Raw genomic sequence first — 17,755 nt, forward strand, 5'->3', positions numbered from 1 at the left:
CTAATGGGGTCACATACTAATGACTTGGCCAGAGGACTAGAGTCTTTTAATTTTTTTTGCTAAACGCTAGTTATGTCATGTTCTCCATCAAGAGTTCCACCACTCTCCTGTTGTTCTATTCAGTAAATTGGAGAACATACTCACCAGTATTTAAAGGGTCATCAATTGGTGGCTCTCACAATAATTGAAGGTATTGTGGGTGAGTCTAAAATTTCTAGGATGGGAACATCCCTTTATTTACCCATCAATTATTTGATATTCCTTTCTTGAAAAGGCAAATGTAATAAAAAAAAGTTACCAATGGTCATGACTTACTGCGGCTGACAACTTCCATAAAATCCTTTGACTCCTCCACAATTTCCAAATCTATCTCCTTTGACATTTAGCACTTCATAGCATTCTAAGTCTGCATTTCTTGAAGCTGAAAATAAACAAAAGGAAGAAAAAGAAACAGTAATTTTTTTGGACCTCTAATTCGATAATATCCAGAAATTTTAGCAAAAAGTCTTACCCAAATTGGGCTAAGCAAACAATAAAGGCAGCACATTCATTTATGCTGTTAGCAGCCTAAATTAAATGTGTATATCCATCTGAGATATCTATGGTCTATGGGATATGTCTGATAGATGCAGGTGCCATGAATGGAACAGAGCCGGACCCCGTCTCAAGATGCTGTGAATAGAGAAGTCTACACATTCACTACTCTAGGAGTTCCTGAAATAGCTGAGGAGACATTTGTGGATTTGTCACAAATGTATGAGATGCTTGGACATTTGTCAATATGAATGCCAAGAGGACAGTTTGTATCTCATGGATATCATTATCTTTATCTCTATTTATGTATTTCCAGAGCGAGCAGGCAGTCGTGTGGCCACGTATATGTGATTTGCAGACGTTTGGTCACGTGCCAATGAGACTCAGATTATTTATCTCAATTAATGTCACATCTAGTCAGCACTTGACCACAAGTTTGCAAATCCCACACATGTGGTCATACAGTTAGGTCCAGAAATATTTGGACAGTGACACAAGTTTTGTTATTTTAGCTGTTTACAAAAACATGTTCAGAAATACAATTATATATATAATATGGGCTGAAAGTGCACACTCCCAGCTGCAATATGAGAGTTTTCACATCCAAATCGGAGAAAGGGTTTAGGAATCATAGCTCTGTAATGCATAGCCTCCTCTTTTTCAAGGGACCAAAAGTAATTGGACAAGGAACCCTAAGGGCTGCAATTAACTCTGAAGGCGTCTCCCTCGTTAACCTGTAATCAATGAAGTAGTTAAAAGGTCTGGGGTTGATTACAAGTGTGTGGTTTTGCATTTGGAAGCTGTTGCTGTGACCAGACAACATGCGGTCTAAGGGACTCTCAATTGAGGTGAAGCAGAACATCCTGAGGCTGAAAAAAAAGAAAAAATCCATCAGAGAGATAGCAGACATGCTTGGAGTAGCAAAATCAACAGTCGGGTACATTCTGAGAAAAAAGGAATTGACTGGTGAGCTTGGGAACTCAAAAAGGCCTGGGCGTCCACGGATGACAACAGTGGTGGATGATCGCCGCATACTTTCTTTGGTGAAGAAGAGCCCATTCACAACATCAACTGAAGTCCAGAACACTCTCAGTGAAGCAGGTGTATCTGTCTCTAAGTCAACAGTAAAGAGAAGACTCCATGAAAGTAAATACAAAGGGTTTACATCTAGATGCAAACCATTCATCAATTCCAAAAATAGACAGGCCAGAGTTAAATTTGCTGAAAAACACCTCATGAAGCCAGCTCAGTTCTGGAACAGTATTCTATGGACAGATGAGACAAAGATCAACCTGTACCAGAATGATGGGAAGAAAAAAAGTTTGGAGAAGAAAGGGAACGGCACATGATCCAAGGCACACCACATCCTCTGTAAAACATGGTGGAGGCAACGTGATGGCATGGGCATGCATGGCTTTCAATGGCACTGGGTCACTTGTGTTTATTGATGACATAACAGCAGACAAGAGTAGCCGGATGAATTCTGAAGTGTACCGGGATATACTTTCAGCCCAGATTCAGCCAAATGCCGCAAAGTTGATCGGACGGCGCTTCATAGTACAGATGGACAATGACCCCAAGAATACAGCCAAAGCTACCCAGGAGTTCATGAGTGCAAAAAAGTGGAACATTCTGCAATGGCCAAGTCAATCACCAGATCTTAACCCAATTGAGCATGCATTTCACTTGCTCAAATCCAGACTTAAGATGGAAAGACCCACAAACAAGCAAGACCTGAAGGCTGCGGCTGTAAAGGCCTGGCAAAGCATTAAGAAGGAAGAAACCCAGCGTTTGGTGATGTTCATGGGTTCCAGACTTAAGGCAGTGATTGCCTCCAAAGGATTCGCAACAAAATATTGAAAATAAAAATATTTTGTTTGGGTTTGGTTTATTTGTCCAATTACTTTTGACCTCCTAAAATGTGGAGTGTTTGTAAAGAAATGTGTACAATTCCTACAATTTCTATCAGATATTTTTGTTCAAACCTTCAAATTAAACGTTACAATCTGCACTTGAATTCTGTTGTAGAGGTTTCATTTCAAATCCAATGTGGTGGCATGCAGAGCCCAACTCGCGAAAATTGTGTCACTGTCCAAATATTTCTGGACCTAACTGTATGACCACCCGACTGCATGCTGTGATGATTCAGCACTCTACAGTCATATAAAGAGACTGCAGATTTTTGTCCAAAGCCTGGACACCCGCTTTAAATTGATGCAAGCATGATAAGACTAGCATGTGCAGCTGATATCAAGAGATTAATTAGTTATGATTTATATAAATTCACTTTTTAAGATAACTATGACCGTGTGTGTTTATATTTATATGGATAGAGAGAACTAGATAATATATACTATTACTATATATATATATATATCAGCACGGTGGCTCAGTGGTTAGCACTGTTGCTTTGCAGCGCTGGGGTCCTGGGTTCAAGTTCCACTAAGGACAACATCTACAAGGAGTTTGTGTGTTCTTGACATGTTTGCGTGGGTTTCCTCTGGGTTCTCCGGTTTCCTCCCACACTCCAAAAACATACTGATAGGGAATTTAGATTGTCAGCCCCAATGGGGACAGTGTTGCCAATGTATGTAAAGCGCTGTGGAGTTAATACCACTATATAAATGAATAAATATAGTTATATGTGTAGCGCCCCACAGGGCTGGTGTTTTAACCTAATCGTTGCCGGGCCGGGGGTGCAGATCCTCTGCATCATCACAGGCTGGCCTGGCCCGGTTCTGTTGCCCCGAGGCGTACAGGAAGGAGGGTTAGAGGGTGGCGTTGAGGCAGGATGGAGGATGGAGTTGGTAGTGACGGTTAGGAAAGTCTTTTAGATGATCGTGATGCCACCTGTGGTACGCGGCCAGGGATGGGCCGCAGCTGCGGGTGCTACTCTCCGGGGCTGATGGTGAAGGTCGCAGCCAAGATGATGTCGCTCCCCACAGGCGGAGCAGGATTACCCCGGGGAGGATGATGGAGGACGGACGGGGTTGGTGGTAGTCCCCGTTGGCGCTGCAGCGCTGTGCAACAGCCCTGGTAAAGGAGAGGCAGAGGAGGGGCTGCAGTTCCAGGTATTTTACTCACAAGTAGTTCAGGCGCTGCCCCAGAGTACCAACCTCTGGGTTCCAGCCGATCCCAGATAGTCGGCGGTCACCGCCGGTGCCCGTGAAAGTTTTTTAGTGAGGTGTCCCTCGGTTGCTATCTGGAACCCGAAGCCATGGGCCCACGAAGAGAAAGAAACACTAACTCCAGTTGTCAGTGCTATGTGTGATCCCAAGCTGTGCCCAGGAAGGTTCTGTCTAAGTGTGATGGTTGCGTCTACTTCTACCCCATGTGGTGCCCGCCCCCGGTGGTTGTCCTAGTGACTGGGAAAGTCCCATGCTTTGTGATGGCTAATTACCATGTCTGCCCTAGTCTAACCCCCGGTGAGTAAGCACCTTACTGTTGTATTTGCGTTTTGTAAAGGCACCGGCAGGTTAACCCCCTCCTGATCCAGGATAGATATTACCCCTGAAAAGTGGTGTAATACCCTGTGGCGCCTAAAGCCCAGGGGCGCAATATTTTATATATACACACACACACCATATTTTTCATTTTAGAAGACGCACCGGATTGTAAGACGCACCCCAAATTTAGAGGTAAAAAAGGTAAAAAATAAAAAATGAAGTCCGTCTTATACTCCGGTGTTGTCTTAGGCCGGTTTTACACATCCGGCTTTTCACCAGTTTGCCGGATACGGCACACGCCAGTACACTGTATACAGTACAATGTCAGCGCCGCAACCTCCGGGTCATATGCTCCGGTCACATGACACCATGTGACCGGCACTTGTCGCGCTGCCATTATACTGTATACAGTGTACTGGCGTGTGCCGTATCCGGCAAACCGGCGAAAAGCCGGATGTGTGAAACCGGCCTTACCGGAGGGGGTCGGCAGAGGTGGTCGAGTGGAGTCACAGGAGGCAGGGGCGGTGCTGCTGGGGTCTGCCCTGGCAGCGGTGGAGTCTGTCCTGGCAGTGGTGGGGCCTGTCCTGGCAGCAAAAGCTGTGCTGGCAGCAGAAGCTCTGTTAGCCATGTGGAGCAGGCCTGTGCATATAGTCCAGACATTGACTAGGTTAGAAATAATGATTTTTACTTGAAATAATTTTCTCTTTCAAACTTTGCTTGAGTCACAGAATGCGCCTTTGCAGCAATTCCAGCTTTGCCGACCTTTGGCATTCTAGCTGTTAAATTTGCTGAGGTAATCTGGAGATATTTCCCCCCATGCTTACCCCCCCCCACAAGTTGGATTGGCGTGATGGCCACTTTTTGCGTACCATACAGTCAAGCTGCTCCCACAAAAGCTCAATAGGGCTGAGATCTGGAGACAGGGCTGGCCACTCCATTACAGATAGAATACCAGCTGCCTGCTTCTTCCCTAAATAGTTCCTGTACAATTTGGAGGTGTGCTTTGGGTGATTGTCCTGTTGTAGGATGAAATTAGCTCCAATCAAGCGCTGTCCACAGGGTATGGCATGGCATTGCAAAATGGAGTGATAGCCTTCCTTATCCAAAATCCCTTTTACATTGTACAAATCTCCCACTTTACCAGCACCAAAGCAACCCCAGACCATCACATTACCTCCACCATGCTTGACAGATGGTGTCAGGCACTCTTCCAGCATCTTTTCAGTTGTTCTGTGTCTCAAAAATATTCTTCTGTGTGATCCAAACACCTCAAACTTCGATTTGTCTGTCCATAACACTTTTTTCCAATCTTCCTCTGTCCAATGTCTGTGTTCTTTTGTTCATATTCATCTTTTCCTTTTATTAGCCAGTCTCAGATATGGCTTTTTCTTTGTCACTCTGCCCTGAAGGCCAGCACCCCGGAGTCGCCTCTTCACTGTAGACTTTGACACTTGCGTTTTGCAGATACTATTTAATGAAGCTGCTAGTTGAGGACCTCTGAGGCGTCGATTTCACAAACTAGAGACTCTAATGTACTTGTCTTGTTGCTCAGTTGTGCAGCGCGGCCTCACACTTCTCTTTCTACTCTGGTTACAGCCTGTTTCTGCTCTCCTCTGAAGGGAGTAGTACACACTGTTGTAGGAAATCTTCAGTTTCTTGGCAATTTCTCTCATGGAATATCCTTAATTTCTAAGAACAATAATAGACTGTCGAGTTTCACATGAAAGTTATCTTTTTCTGGCCATTTTGAGAGTTTAATGGAACTAACAAATGTAATGCTCCAGATTCCCAACTAGCTCAAAGGAAGGTCAGTTTTAGGTTATGTGGGCACGTTGCGTTTTTTCCCGCGTTAACGCTGCGCTTTGAACTGCAGCGTTTCAGTGTCAAATTGCATGCGTCCTGTTTCCCCAGCAAAGTCTATGAGAAGTCTGAAAATTCAATGCACAAGCTGCGTTTTGAAACGCAGCGTTTTGGATGCCAAAAATCGCTGCGGAAAAAAAAGCAGCATGTCACTTCTTTTGTGCGTTGTAGCTGCGTTCTCCACCCATTGAAATCAATGATGTGGGTCAAAACGCAACCAAAATGCACGTGGACTGCATTTTTTTTGTTGCGTTCCGCATGCTTTTTTGACAAACAAAACGCTGGTCTTTTCAGTCTCTCTCTGTGGATGTCGGTCAATCTCCCTCTGTCTGTCAGTCGGTCTATTTCTCTGTCAGTTGGTCGCTCTGTCTGTCTCTGTCCGTCACTCGGTCTCTCCCCCTCTCTCATACTCACCTATCACTGGCGCGGCACTGCACGGCTGTCACAAAGCTCCGTTGGCTTTTCCTCTTTTGAAAATGCCGGCCGCTCATTATTCCATCTCGTATTCACTGCTTTCCCTGCCCACCGGTGCCAATGATTGGTTGCAGTCAGACACGCCCACACGCTGATTGACAGCTTTCTCACTGCAACCAATCACAGCCGCCGGTGGGCGGGTCTATATCATGCAGTAAAATAAATAAATAAATAATTAAAGAAAAACGACATGCGGACCCACCCAATTTTGATACCAGCCAGGGTAAAGCCACATGGCTGAAGGCTGGTATTCTCAGGATGGGGAGCTCCACGTTATGGGGAGCCCTCCATCCTAACAATATCAGCCAGCAGCCACCTCGCATTGATGCATACATTAGATGCGACAGTCCCGGGACTCTACCTGGCTCATCCCGAATTGCCCTGGTGCGGTGGCAATCGGAGTACTAAGGATAATAAGGAGTTAATGGCAGCAGCCCATAGCTGCCATTAAGTCTTAAGTAAATCATGGCAGGCGTCTCCCCGAGATACCTTCCATGATTAACCTGTAAGATAATAAACACATACACCCAAAAAAATCCTTTATTTGGAATAAAAGACAAAAAAAAACCACCCTCTTTCACAACTTTATTAATCCCCAAATACCCCTCTAGGTCCGACGTAATCCACACGAGGTCCTGCGATGCATCCAGCTCTGCTACATGAAGCTGACAAGACCGGCCACAGACCATGACCGCTCTCTGTCAGCTCCACGCAGCAACTGAAGTGAGCCGCACGATCAGCGATGACGTCAGTCAGGTTATCCGCGGCCACCGCTGGATCCTCTAACTGTGACAGCAAGTCGCCCGATTGACTGACGTGAGCTACGCGATCAGCGATGACGTCACAGGTGAGTTGCGGTCTCGGGTGGAGGATACAGCGATGGCCGCGGGTAACCTGAGTGACATCAGCGCTGATTGCGCTGCTCACTTCAGTCACTCAGGGGATTAGCGGTCAACGGTGAGTCCTTCACGGGTGACCGCTAATCAGGATGCGACACACAGACAGAGCCGCGGGATGTTAATGAAGTCGGGTGAAGTTCATCTGAGTTCATTCTCATTGCGTGACTGTGTCTGCTGTAAATAAAGAGCTGAATTGCCGGGGCAATGCACTGTCAAAAATGCATCCAAAACGCATGGAAAATGCATCCAAAGTGCATTCGTTGTGGATGTCTTTTTTTACGCAGTGTCCAGTCTGCCAGAGGGTGCGTTCTTTTCCGCACTGCACAGAACGCAACGTGTGCACATACGCTTATAGCTTCTCTAATCAGCAAAACTGTTTCCAGCTGTGCTAACATACTTGCACAATGGTTTTCAAGGGATTTCTAAACATCCATTAGCCTTCTAACACAGTTAGCAAACACAATGTACCATTAGAACACTGGAGTGGTGGTTGTTGGAAATGGGCCTCTATACAACTATGTAGATATTGCATTAAAAACCAGACGTTTGAAGCTAGAATAGTCATTTATCACATTAACAATGTATAGAGTGTATTTCTGTTTAATTTAATGTTAGCTTCATTGAAAAAAAATGTGCTTTCCTTTCAAAAATAAGGAAACATCTAAGTGACCCTAAACTTTTGAACTGTAGTGTATATATGTATATAAAACAAATAAAGTACACATTAGTTAAGCCCTTCAATCAACACCAAAAAAAATAAAAACATAACAAAAAACTGTCTTTTCATAAAAAAGTCATATATAAATAAAAATGGTAAAGCTGAAAATGTCATTTTGTCACACAAAAAACAACCTACCATACAGCTCAGACAGCGAAAAAAATAAAAAAAAAATCTAAAGCTCTCAGAATACAGCATTGCAAAAACTTTTTTTTCTATAAAATACTTTTTATGGTGTAAAAGTGTCAAAGCATAAAAAAAATATATAAATTTGGTATGATTGTATTTGTACTAATCTGAAGAATAAAACTGTCCTATCACTTTCAACTATCAACACGACATGGTTAACAGCATAAAAAAAAATCCTGAATTGCTGTTTCATCTTGATTCTGCCTCACAGAAAGCGGAATAGTAAGCGATGAAAAAAATATTATGTGGCCCAAAATGGTACCAATAAAAACTCTAATTCATCCCACAAAATACAAGCTTGCACATGACTCTGTAGGCAGAAAAATAAAAAATCTATAGCCTTCCTTCAAAATTCAGTGATAGAAAAAAACTTTTTTTTGTTAAAAAATAAAAAAAATAAAAGCATTTTTAGTGTGATAGTAGCCAGACCTAAAGGAATTATTTAAATCTGGTATTGCTGTATCGTACTGACCGGAGGAATAAAGCCGCCTAATCACCTATACCACAAGGTGAACGGCGTAAAAAAAATATATAAAGCCAATTCTTCAACTTCTGTTTATTTGTTAATTTTGCCTCACAAAGATTGCAGTACAGCACTGCACACATTTATCTTGCGCTCTAAACCGAGCGCTTACATTGGGGACCACATGTAAATCTCTGAAAAACATGATTCAGACAAAATTACCAATGAAAAATTAACTGCAATGAGGCAGTAGGAGTCACTTTGAACTCCCATCTGGTCTGTAATCTACCAGTGTCCATCTTTTTACACATCTTTTTAGGTATGCACAAAAGTGCGGTCATCAACACTTTTGTTCACCTTTGAAAAGATGGACACCATTGAACAGAGGTCAAAAAGAGTCCAAAGTAACTGTGCTGCCTTATTATATTGAATGGATGTTTGGGGTTTCACCAGAGTCACGTATTTCTGAGATTTAGATGGAAACACAGATATAAGCGCTCAGCATAGAGTACAGAATAAATGTGTACTGATCTAAAATGTTCTGTACCCAAATTGCTTCCAAATAGCAAACTCAACTCACAAAAACAAGTCCGCACCAAGGTTTGTCATCTGTTAATGGATGTATAGGGGGCTTCCATTTTAATGGTAGCACAAAGGCTCTGGAAAAATCCTATGGCTCCTTCCTCCCTCAAAAAAGAAATTCAGCAAAATCTGCGCCCCCAAATCTAAATGCCAACTCCCTTCTGAGTCCCAATATGTGCCTAAACCACAATGAGCATCCACATTTTTGGCATTATTGTAGCGAGGAGAACCCACTTAAGTTACTGAGTGCAGGTTTCCAGAAGCACAAGCTGGGCACAATTTACAGGCACTACAATGTACTGGGCACAATGTACAGGCACTACAATGTACAGGGCACAATGTACGGGCACTACAAGGTCTTGTTTCTATTTGCAATTTTTAATTCTGCAAGTCATTATGTTTGACTCCATGAATGTTTTCCAGAGAGTAAATCGTCATTACACCCATAGATAAATTCCCAGAGAGGTGCAATTTCCAAAATTTGATAACTTGAGGATTTCTTCTGGTCTGGAAATTAGGGGCTCTACAAATGGAATCCGAAAACCTTTCTAGGAAAATCTATGCTCCAAAAATCAAATGGCATGCCTTCCCTCCTAAGCCCTGTGGTGGTGGCCAAACAGTACTGTACATTCACATGTGGGGTATTGCCAAATTTTGGACAAATTGTGTAACACAACATTTTTGCATATTACTTTTGCGAAAACTAAAAATCTGGGTTTAAAACAACATTTTAGTGGTAAAACCGTAATTATGTTTTCTTCACCACTTAATAGTATAATATTTTGTGACACATTTGTACTGTCAATATGCTCACTGCACTCCTAGATAAATTCATCAATGGGTGCAGTTTGTAAAATGGGGTTACTTGTGGGGGATTTCTACTGTTATGGCACTTCTGGGGCGTTGCCAATATCATATGGCACCCACAAACCATTCCAACTAAATGTAAACTCAAAATGGCACTCCTTCCCTTATTAACTTTTCACTGTGCCTCAAAAATAGTTTTCAAACACATATGGGCTATTGGTATATTCAGGAGAAATTGCACATCAAATTGTATGGTCCATTATCTCATGTTACTCTCGTGAAAATGAAAGATGTTGGGCAAAAGCAACAATTTGTGGTAAAAATGTATTTTTTAATTTTCAAGGCTCAAAGTTATAAAATTCTGTGAAGCACCTGGGGATTCAAGGTGCTCACAAAATAGCTAGATGAATTCCTTGAGGGTCTAATCTCAAAAATAGGGTCACTTGTGGGTATATTCCACTGTTTAGGCACCTCTGGGGCTTTGCCAAAAGTAACATTTTGTCTCCTATCTATTCCAGACAATTTTGTGCTCTAAAATTCAAATGGCGTTCTTTCGTTTCAGAGCCCTGCTATGCTCCCAAACAGTAGATTTCCACCAAATGTGAGGTATCGGTGTACTCAGGAAAAATTGCATAACAAATTTTACAGTGCATTTTCTCTTGTTACATTTGTGAAAATGCAAAATTTGGGTCTAAAGTAACATTTTCATGGGAAGTAAAAGTAAAGTAAAATTTTCATTTTTTTCCCTTCCAAATTGCTTTAGTTCCAGTGGAGCACCTAAAGGGTTAATACACTTTTTGGATGTGGTTTTGAGCAGTTTGAGAGGTGCAGTTTTTAGAATGGTGACACTTTTTGGTATTTTCTGTTACCTAGGCCTCTTAACCCCTTAACGACCCTTGACGTACTGGGTACGTCATGGTGACATGGTACTAAACGACCCATGACGTACCCAGTAGGTCATGGCGAAATCGCGGTCCCGGAGCCCCGGGGAGTCCAATTTGTTTAATTAAACAGTAGATTCGGGAAGAAGGGGACCTCTGCCTGACCTCAGGAGGGGTGGTGCCTCCTCCCCGAAACCTACAGAGGCTGTGATTGGCTGACGAACGCCGCTCAGCCAATTACAGTCACTGTAATGTTCCAGCCATTGAAAATGGCTGGAACATTGAAATCCTGTCCTGATCAGTGCTGCTGTAGCACTGGCCATTGGCTGGAGCTGGGTGATTGGTGCTTCACCCGCCCCCAGCTCTGATTGGAGAGACCGGTCTTGTGACCGATCAGTCCAATCACCGTGGATCTGGTGCCGGTGACCTGTGTCCGTCCCTGAAAGCCGAGGAGAGCGGTCTCTGCGGGTGCCCATCGGTAAGTTGCTGCCCCTGCCGCCCGCCCCTGTCCCTGATCGCCCTGCCAGCCCCGCCGCTGTCTCCTATCGCCCCGCCCGCCAACGCCAGCCCCGCCGCTGTCTCCGCCCGCCACCGCCAGCCCCGCCGCTGTCTCCGATCGCCCCGCCCGCCACCGCCAGCCCCGCCACTGTCTCCGATCGCCCCGCCCGCCAGCGCCAGCTCCGCCGCTGTCTCCGATCGCCACCACCAGCCCCGCCGCTGCCTCTGATCGCCCCGCCCACCAGCCCCAGCTCCGCCGCTGTCTCCGATCGCCCCGCCCGCCAGCGCCAGCCCCGCCGCTGTCTCCGATCGCTACCGCCAGCCCCGCCGCTGTCTCCGATCGCCCCGCCCGCCAGCTCCAGCTCCGCCGCTGTCTCCGATCGCCACCGCCCACCCCGCCGCTGTCTCCGATCACCCCGCCCACCAGCGCCAGCCCCTCCGCTGTCTCCGATCGCCCCGCCCGCCAGCCCCAGCCCCACCGCTGTCTCCGATCGCCCCGCCCGCCCCAGCCCCACCGCTGTCTCCGATCGCCCCGCCCTCTACCGCCAGCCCCGCCGCGGCTCCGATCGCCACCGCCAGCCCCGCCGCTGTCTCCGATCGCCCCGCCGCTGCTCCCGATCCACCGCTGTCCCCGCTGCCTCGTTTGCCACTGTCCCCGCCACCACTGTCCCCGCCGCCGTCGCACCCACCTTTTTCAGCCGCTGCTGCCCCCGAATCGGCCCCCACTGTTCCCGATCGGCCGCCGCCGCCTCCATCAGCTGCCCCTTCTCCATCGCCACTACACCTCCTCCCCCTCCATGTGCTGCAAGCCACCCTCCCCCCTCCATGTGCTGCAAGCCACCCTCCCCCCTCCATGTTCTGAGGGCCTCCATGTTCTAGGGGCCCCCTCCCCCCGGGGTAGAGGTGGAAATATGTAAGGCAGGCAGAAGTGGTGCCAGGAGCAGACTAGAGCATCCGCGCCGATGGACTGCGGGTCGCGTGACCTGGCTATGAACGCGGGTACCTTTTGCATTCAACCTTGAGGCCATTAGGTCCACGACTGGTGTGCCCCAGCGAGTGCAGATGTGTAGAAACACATCTGGGTGGAGAGACCATTCTCCGGCGGCCAGGCCTTGGTGACTTACAAAGTCTACTGCCCAGTTCTCTACCCCCGGTATGTGTACCGCTGATATCACTGATCCCGTTGATTCGGCCCAGCTGGGGATCTTGTGGGCCTCGAGATAAGCCGCTTTGCTGCGGGTGACCCCCTGCCGATTGATATAGGTTACAGCTGTCGCATTGTCCGATTGGACTCGAATCTGAGGACCCGCTAGCAGAGGGCAGAACGCTCTGAGCGCGAGGAAGATCGCGCGGAGTTCCAGGATGTTTATGGGTAGGGAAGACTCCTGGGGCGTCCAACGTCCTTGAGCAGTGTGGTGCCGGTACACTGCTCCCCAGCCTAGGAGGCTGGCGTCCGTGGTCAGGACCAGCCAGTTCACTGGGAGAAAAGTTCTCCTCTTCGATAGGGATGAGGACCGAAGCCAGCAGCAAAGTGCGTACCTGACTGAAGGCGTCAGGTGAAGATGTCTGTCCAGGGAGAAGGGGCTCTTGTCCCAGGCCGCTAGAAGGGCTAGCTGCAGTGGGCGGAGGTGCAGTTGAGCAAAGGGTACTGCTTCCATAGCCGCCACCATCCTGCCGAGCATTTTCATGCCGAATCGAATGGAGCGAGACGGAGGACGTAGAAGGCAGCGTACCGCTCGTTGAAGAGCAATCGCCTTGTCCTGAGGGAGAAGGATCAAGCCCCGACGGGTGTCCAGGGACATGCCCAGGAAGGTGATGGATCGTGATGGGATCGGGGATGATTTGTCCAGATTCACTAGCCACACTAAGCGGGATAGGGTGTCCACAGTGATCTGTACGCTGGTTGAGCAGTCGCGGAAGGAGGGGTCCTTGATGAGGAGGTCGTCCAAGTAAGGGAGAACGACTACTCCCCTGGCGTGAAGGACGCTCATGGCGGCCGCCATGACTTTGGTAAAGACCCTTGGTGTGGTAGCAAGGCCGAAGGGTAGAGCTACGAATTGAAAGTGGGAGTCCTGAATTGCGAAGCGGAGGAACTTTTGGTGATCTGGGGCGATGGGTATGTGCAGGTACGCGTCTTTGATGTCTATGGAAGCGAGGAATTCCCCTTCGACCATGGATGCAATAATGGACCTTAGGGACTCTATTCTGAATCTCCGTACGTGCACATGTTTGTTTATGTGTTTGAGTTCCAGGATGGGTCGAACTGACCCATCCTTTTTGGGGACCACAAAGAGGTTGGAATAAAAACCCCCGAACTTCTCGTCGTCTGGGACAGGTATTATCACTCCTGCTGTTTGGAGCGAGTGTATTGCTGAGAAAAAAGCTTTGCGTCGTTTTCGAGTCTTTGGGGGGTTTGAGAGAAAGAACCGACTCGGGGGTCGGGTCCGAAATTCTATGTGGTAACCGGAAGGCACAAGGTCTCGCACCCATTTGTCGTCTGAGGCGGCAGCCCAGATGTGTTGAAAGAGCCGCAGTCGACCTCCTACCTTGAGTGTGTCTTCCGGGACGCCGAAGGAGTCATGAGGGGGGAAAACGTCGTGGCCGAGTCTCCCTAGTCCTGGACTGTTTCGGTCTAGGCTGCCATGACGAAATGGGTTTCAGGGAGAGCTGAGAAGGTCGGTCCCTGCGTAGTCCGCGGCTGGTGGCGGGGACAGCACGGGATGTCGACCAACCAAATGAGTTCCGAAAGGAGCGGAACGAGGACTGTGGACGTCTGGTGAAGGACGTCCTGGACTTCAGCTGGGGGAGGGAGGTACTCTTTCCTCCCGTGGCGTCAGAAATGAGCTTGTCCAGACGTTCACCAAACAATCGGTCTGGAAAAAAGGGAAGGCCTGTGAGAGACTTCTTGGAGGCAGAGTCTGCTCGCCATTGTCGGAGCCAGAGAGCTCTACGGATGGCTATGGTATTTGAGGCGGCAAACGCTGCTTAGGTAGCAGCGTCCATGGACGCCTGCATGAGGTACTCCGCCGCAGCAGCAATTTGAGCTGTTAGCTCTGTGAAGGTATGAATGAACTGGGATTCCTCAAGCGAAGTGTTAAGGGATTCTGCCCAGACCGAGATCGCCTTTGCGACCCACACAGAGGCAAAGGAAGGCGAGAGGGAGGAACCTGCAGCCTCAAAAGCAGAGCGGGCGAGGTGCTCCACCAGTCTGTCTGTCGGGTCCTTGATGGAGGAATCATCGGGTAAAGACAGGAGTATCTTTGTGGTAAGGCGGGAGACCGGGGGGGTCGACCGAGGGCGGATCGGCCCAGCCCTTAGGGGCAGGTGAGGCAAAAGGGTACCGGGACTCCATGAGTTTTCGGTTACCGAAGCACCTGTCAGGCTTCTTTCTTTGCTTTGTGAGGATATCCTGAAACTCTGGGTTTATCAGCGAAAACCTTTTGGGGTTTCCTTGCCCTCTTAAAGGAGACCGCATGGTCAGTGGTAGTGGATGGGGGATCCTCCACATGCAGAGTTTGGTTGATTGCTGCTATAAGGGAGTCTATTGCAGTTTGATCACCTGGGGAGGATGAAAGCAAGGAATCCTCCTGGTACAAACAGCATTCTCCCTGCTCCAGCTCTTCAGAAGCCGTGGAGCGTGTGGGAGAGCCTGCCCTGTGTGCTCCCGAGGGAGAGCCCGCTGGAAACACCTGGCCGTGTGCTCTTTTCCTGATCCCTGCAACCGGTGAAGCATGTGCCCGGATTACCTCAGAAGGATCCTCCATAGGGGTATCCTCAGGCTGCGTTCCGTCCAGGGACCCAGAAGGGTGTGGAGGACGACATTGCATAGCCAGCACCAGGTTCTGTGACAGTTTTTCCATGGATTGGGACAGAAACTGTGCCCATTCCGGTGGGCTGGGAGCCCTAGGCTCTGGGCTGACGGTTGCGGCGGTGGTGGCAGGGGGGTCTTGGGGGGCTATAGGGGGCACAGGACTCACAGAGAGAAGAGGTGTGTTTACATGGTAGCTCAGCGTGGCAGGCAGTGCAGGCTGAATAATAGACTATGTGGGCCTTAGCACTCTTAGTGCCCTTAGAATTCTGCATGTTCCTAATAGGAGTATGCCAGGAGGGGGAGCAATGCTCAGCAGGGCTACAAGTGAAGCAAACACCTCACCAGAATCAGCCGATGGCCCTGTCCTCAGGAAGGAGTAAGCTCTGTGGAGATCGTCCCATGCTTTCCTGGGGGGCGGGGCTTAGCGCTAAAAGAGCGCGAAGAAGAAGTCAGTGTGCTCCCCCTGCTGTGGGTAGTAAAAAACAGAGGAAAGGGAGCTTCTAACAGTTTTCCTCCCTCTCCCTCCAGTCAGCACACAGCTTATCACTGGTGGATATCTCTGCCGGCTTTTCTGCTAGAGCAAATAAACAGAGCAAATAAACAGCGTGAGTCCCTGAGCCCTGGACCCTCCCCCTGCCACCGGTAAATTATCTGTGCAGGACTTTCTGCAAACAGCGAGGGACTTCCCCCCTCCTCCAGCCAGCAAGCTAGAGAAAAGTTAACACTGTGTGTTCAGGATCCCTGGGGCTCTCCTCCTTGCAATCAGCAAGGGACTTTCTCATAATAAATACTGTAAATTCAGCAGTCCTGGGAGTCTTCCCTGCACCGTCTTTTCTCCCTTTGTCTGGGAAACCAGTCAGGGGGGATCTCACCTTAAACACTGCTTCAGTCCAGGCAATGAAAATAGCAGAGTCAGCTTGCTGTGTCCGGTCACACAGGTGCCATATTCAACTCAGAGCCTGCAAAGAGGGGCTGAGGAATTGTGCCTCTACCCTGGGCTTTGGAAAATCGGTGTCTGTGGAACCCGTCGTCCAGCCCAGGATCCAGCGTCGCAGGAGGGGGTACGTGGAGGCGACACTCCACGTTCCCGCCCGTTGATGGTAGTGGGAGATCGATCCCAAAAAGGAAACGATAAAGAAAAAGAGAATTTTGTTTACTTACCGTAAATTCTTTTTCTTATAGTTCCGTCTTGGGAGACCCAAACCTTGGGTGTATAGCTTCTGCCTCCGGAGGACACACAAAGTACTACACCTAAAAGGTGTAGCTCCTCCCTCTCAGCCTATATATCCCCTGGCAAACCAGTCATAACCAGTTTAGTGCAAAAGCTGAAGGAGAATAGCCACCCAAAAGTAGAACAGAGCAAGAGCCGGAACAACCGGAGACTCTGTTCACGACAACAGCATGTGAAAACACACGGAACAAGGAAATTGCCAAAAGGCAACAGGGAGGGTGCTGGGTCTCCCAAGACGGAACTATAAGAAAAAGAATTTACGGTAAGTAAACAAAATTCTCTTTTTCTTTATCGTTCCTTTGGGAGACCCAAACCTTGGGACGTTCCAAAGCAGTCCCTGGGTGGGAAATAAACATAAAACTAAGAAGTAGGCAGGACCTACTTCACAAATGGGCGACCGCCGCCTGAAGGATGCGTCTGCCCAAGCTCGCATCTGCCGAAGCATGAGCATGCACTTGATAGTGCTTCGAGAAGGTATGCAGGCTAGCCCAAGTGGCAGCCTGACAGACTTGCTGAGCCGTAGCCTGGTGCCGAAAAGCCCAAGAGGCACCGACAGCCCTGGTCGAGTGCGCTTTGATCCCCGGCGGGGGAGGAGCCTGCGAAATTTGGTAGGCGTCCGAAATGGCCGACCGAATCCGACGGGCTAAGGTCGTCTTAGAAGCAGGAAGGCCCTTGCGCCGACCTGTGGTTAGCACAAAGAGAGGTGCACCGCCTAAGCGCAGCGGTGCGAGACACATAGATCCGGAGAGCACGCACCAGATCTAGAGTATGTAGAGCCTTTTCAAAGCGATGAACAGGGGCCGGACAGAAGGAAGGTAAGGTAATGTCCTGGTTAAGGTGGAAGGGGGAGACCACCTTAGGAAGAAAGTCCGGAGTCGGACGGAGAACCACCTTGTCTTGATGAAAGACCAAAAAAGGTGACTCCGAGGAGAGCGCCGGCAAATCAGAAACTCTCCTGAGAGAAGTTATAGCAACCAGAAAGGCCACTTTCTGTGAGAGACGGTACAAAGAAACCTCCCTAAGGGGCTCAAAGGGGGGTTTCTGCAAGACCGTGAGAATCAAGTTAAGGTCCCAGGGGTCCAAGGGCCGCCGGTAAGGCGGGATGATGTGAGACGCGCCCTGCATGAAGGTGCGGACCTGAGCCAGCCGAGCGAGACGCCGCTGGAACAGGACTGACAGGGCCGAGACCTGTCCCTTGAGAGAGTTGAGGGACAGTCCTAGCTGCAGACCGGACTGTAGAAAAGACAGAAGGGTCGGCAAGGAGAACGGCCAAGGAGGATGGCCGGTAGAACGACACCAGGACAGGAAAATTTTCCAAGTCCTGTGATAGATCTTAGCGGACGAAGACTTACGGGCCCGAGT

At 48.4% G+C, this 17,755-nt stretch overlaps 1 protein-coding gene across 2 annotated transcripts in view; it reads right to left on the reverse strand.

Moving 5' to 3' along the window:
- The window catches only part of LOC142301860 (disintegrin and metalloproteinase domain-containing protein 9-like), a 168,964-nt gene that overhangs the window by 39,152 nt on the left and 112,057 nt on the right, over nucleotides 1-17,755 (reverse strand). For both annotated transcript variants that reach the window (XM_075342901.1, XM_075342902.1), the window contains one exon: nucleotides 316-421. In XM_075342901.1, the coding sequence (XP_075199016.1) occupies nucleotides 316-421 (106 nt within the window). The remainder of the gene's footprint in view (nucleotides 1-315; nucleotides 422-17,755) is intronic.

The sequence above is a fragment of the Anomaloglossus baeobatrachus genome, chromosome 4, assembly GCF_048569485.1.
Source record: "Anomaloglossus baeobatrachus isolate aAnoBae1 chromosome 4, aAnoBae1.hap1, whole genome shotgun sequence".
NCBI classification, from domain to species: domain Eukaryota; kingdom Metazoa; phylum Chordata; class Amphibia; order Anura; family Aromobatidae; genus Anomaloglossus; species Anomaloglossus baeobatrachus.